The sequence below is a fragment of the Onychostoma macrolepis genome, chromosome 08, assembly GCF_012432095.1.
Source record: "Onychostoma macrolepis isolate SWU-2019 chromosome 08, ASM1243209v1, whole genome shotgun sequence".
Taxonomy (NCBI): domain Eukaryota; kingdom Metazoa; phylum Chordata; class Actinopteri; order Cypriniformes; family Cyprinidae; genus Onychostoma; species Onychostoma macrolepis.
In genome coordinates, this window is record NC_081162.1 from 2225448 (window position 1) to 2228141 (window position 2694).

At 34.7% G+C, this 2694-nt stretch overlaps 1 protein-coding gene across 1 annotated transcript in view; it reads right to left on the bottom strand.

Annotated features, from left to right (window-relative positions):
• The window catches only part of ift122 (intraflagellar transport 122 homolog (Chlamydomonas)), a 41731-nt gene extending 39453 nt beyond the window's left edge, over window positions 1–2278 (bottom strand). The window contains exons 1-2 of the mRNA XM_058784088.1: window positions 2111–2278; window positions 1821–1887 (exon numbers count right to left, since the gene is read on the bottom strand). Of these exons, the coding sequence (XP_058640071.1) occupies window positions 1821–1887; window positions 2111–2169 (126 nt within the window). The 5' untranslated portion in view covers window positions 2170–2278. The remainder of the gene's footprint in view (window positions 1–1820; window positions 1888–2110) is intronic.
• Between the last annotated feature and the right edge of the window lie 416 nt (window positions 2279–2694).

The window sequence follows — 2694 nt, forward strand, 5'->3', positions numbered from 1 at the left end:
GTGCTTCTACACCCTTCTAATTCAATTATCATTTCCTTCTGATTTTAGGAATAAATTATGGGTAGGGTTAGGTCTTTGTTTTTGGACAATAATGTTGATTCAGAATCATCAACAGATGTTGATCTACAAACATGTCTTACTTGGGGAGAGAGAGATGTATTTGAGTTTTTTCCTTAACAGCTTAGCTTTAAAACAGATTAAAAACAGCTTAGTTTTCTTCAAATACAAGATGTTCAGTGTTATTTTAGTATCACTGAGATATTAATATAGCTTATGTTAATATTTTGAATTAGATTTTATTTTATTTTTTTGCTGTCAAACATTTTGTAATTAGTTTTTAAATGTATATATAGTTTTATTAATTTATTAATTTCAGTTTCAGTTGTTTAAGTACTTCACATTAAAGCTGCAGTGCGTAAGTTTTGCCTCTTTGTCGCCACCTCTGTTTGAAACCTGGAACTGCAGCTGTGTGTGGAGTTATCGTCCGTGCTGCGGTTGTGCTGCGGTGCTCCGGCGCGGATGAATCTAATGTTTTGAGGAGTCTGTGTGACCGCTCCGGTGTGGATACTGTACTCAGGAATCACAGATTAGTCTACGTCTTGGAATATGTGACCCAAACAATAATTTTCACTGTATATTGTCATCTAAACAAGTGAGTAACAAGTCAGTAACAAGTCAGTCACGTTTGTTCTGACCAACTGAGGAAAAAAGCATTACCATAAATCACGCTACCAATGATTTAATCTAACGATCGGTTAGCTCATATCACATCTAACCGTGCAAATTATTATTATTGTTATACTTTATTCTCAAATTATTAATGTTAACAACATCAGCATTGCGTCACTTTGAGTATAGTGTGTATTAGCGTGTAGATTTCAATTTCTGTACAGTTTAATATCTAATTGTCATACCATTCGAATTTACTATTAAGAAATTATTTTAACCCAAAAAGCAAACTATGCTTCTTTCAAACTGGTTTTCTTTAAAATACAAATCTTGTGTAATCCCAGGCTATCTGTAATCAGAAGCACATTTAAAACTGGAATATAATTTAATTTCATTCACATGTGTTTCATAAACACATAATCCTTTCTGGATTACAATCCGCCATCAAAATGAAAAATGTAATTATTCCAGCTGCTGTGAGTAAAGGCTAAACGATGCGTCACCTGCAGGGTCCTCACCTGTGATAGCATGCTAGCCGGGAAAACTTCTGTATGTTTGCCTACCGTAGCACTGGCTGGTTATGTACTTGCTCAAATATTGATTTCAGATCATTTTTAACCATAAAAAGTTACGGACTGCAGCTTTAAACTAAATGAAAATGAGAAATGTTGCTAAAATAAAAGTTGGTTTATATTATATTTTAGTAAACTTTTATTTTTATTTAGAGTAACCATTTTTATAGCTTTAGTTAACTATAATATAACCCTGATGTGAATGTGTTTTGAATATATGGACTATAATATATATTTTTAACGCTTAAAATATATTTACATTCTTAAACACAGTCAGATGCTACATGTATTGTATAGGCCTATATTACATATATTGTGATATATAAGTAAATATATTGTCACATATTTTTCAGTATATGAAAGCGGCAATTCCTTATGTATTGTTCAATATATTTACACAATATATTATTCTGTATAATTTCTAATATACCGTTATGTCATTTAATATATCCCTTATGAAAATTAACCATGTTTTTACAACACATAAAAGCAAAAAACCATGGTTACTAGACTTTTGCTATAATAAAAGCATGGTTATTTTGTAAGGGGTGTAGATGCATGTTGTCCGCGTGAGGTTACCAGAACTCTGTTTCCCGCCGCCACGATGAGCTGAGAGCCGTCGGGTCTGAAGGCGAGGTCATAGATGCTGCGGACAGAACGAGACACGACCATCACACACCACACACCACACAGAGCCCCAGCAGTGATGTCGGACTCAACATGCTGCGTTATCAATATAATAGCGACAGAAATCACTGGTATCTCTCAAGATGGGTCATCGAGGCTTATATTGTTTACATAGCAACGGTTGCTAAGCACATCTATATCGCTCTGCAGTTAATGTTTGGAGAAACCATGAAGCGCCTCACCACTGCTCAACCTTATCCCGGTCGTGTACTTTATCTATCCATGTGGGAACTGCCCTCATTATGGAAAAATGAGTGTTTTTTCTGAAAAGCGCATGAATTCAACAGGTCCGCACTGAGAGCGACGCAAACTGCAGCAGGAAACACAACACGGAGATCAGCGGATGCATGTCAAAATAAAAGTCCTTCCACGTTTAAAGTCCCCCAGAGTGGCTTGATATTGTTCGGATTCCTTTGGTGACTGCCTTGATTTACTATTATTATTATTATTTGTATTGTTTAGTGTATTTTTCTCGTGATTGGCTTGATTTTTGTTTTGTTTAATACGGAATACTTACTGTGACTGCATTAAAATAATCTAATTTTTATTAAGTATTGGTGTGATGCTGTGTGGTTTGAAATGTTGTGTATCTGCTCCATCAGCACTGTTTGTCTTCATCTGAAGTACAGCAAAAACAGTAATATACTGCTTGCTATGATGCTAATAAATTAGCTTTGATCACAGAAATAAATTCAATTTTAAAATTAGTGCTGGGCAACGATTAATCGCGATTAATCGCATCCAAAATAAAAGTTTTTGTGTACAT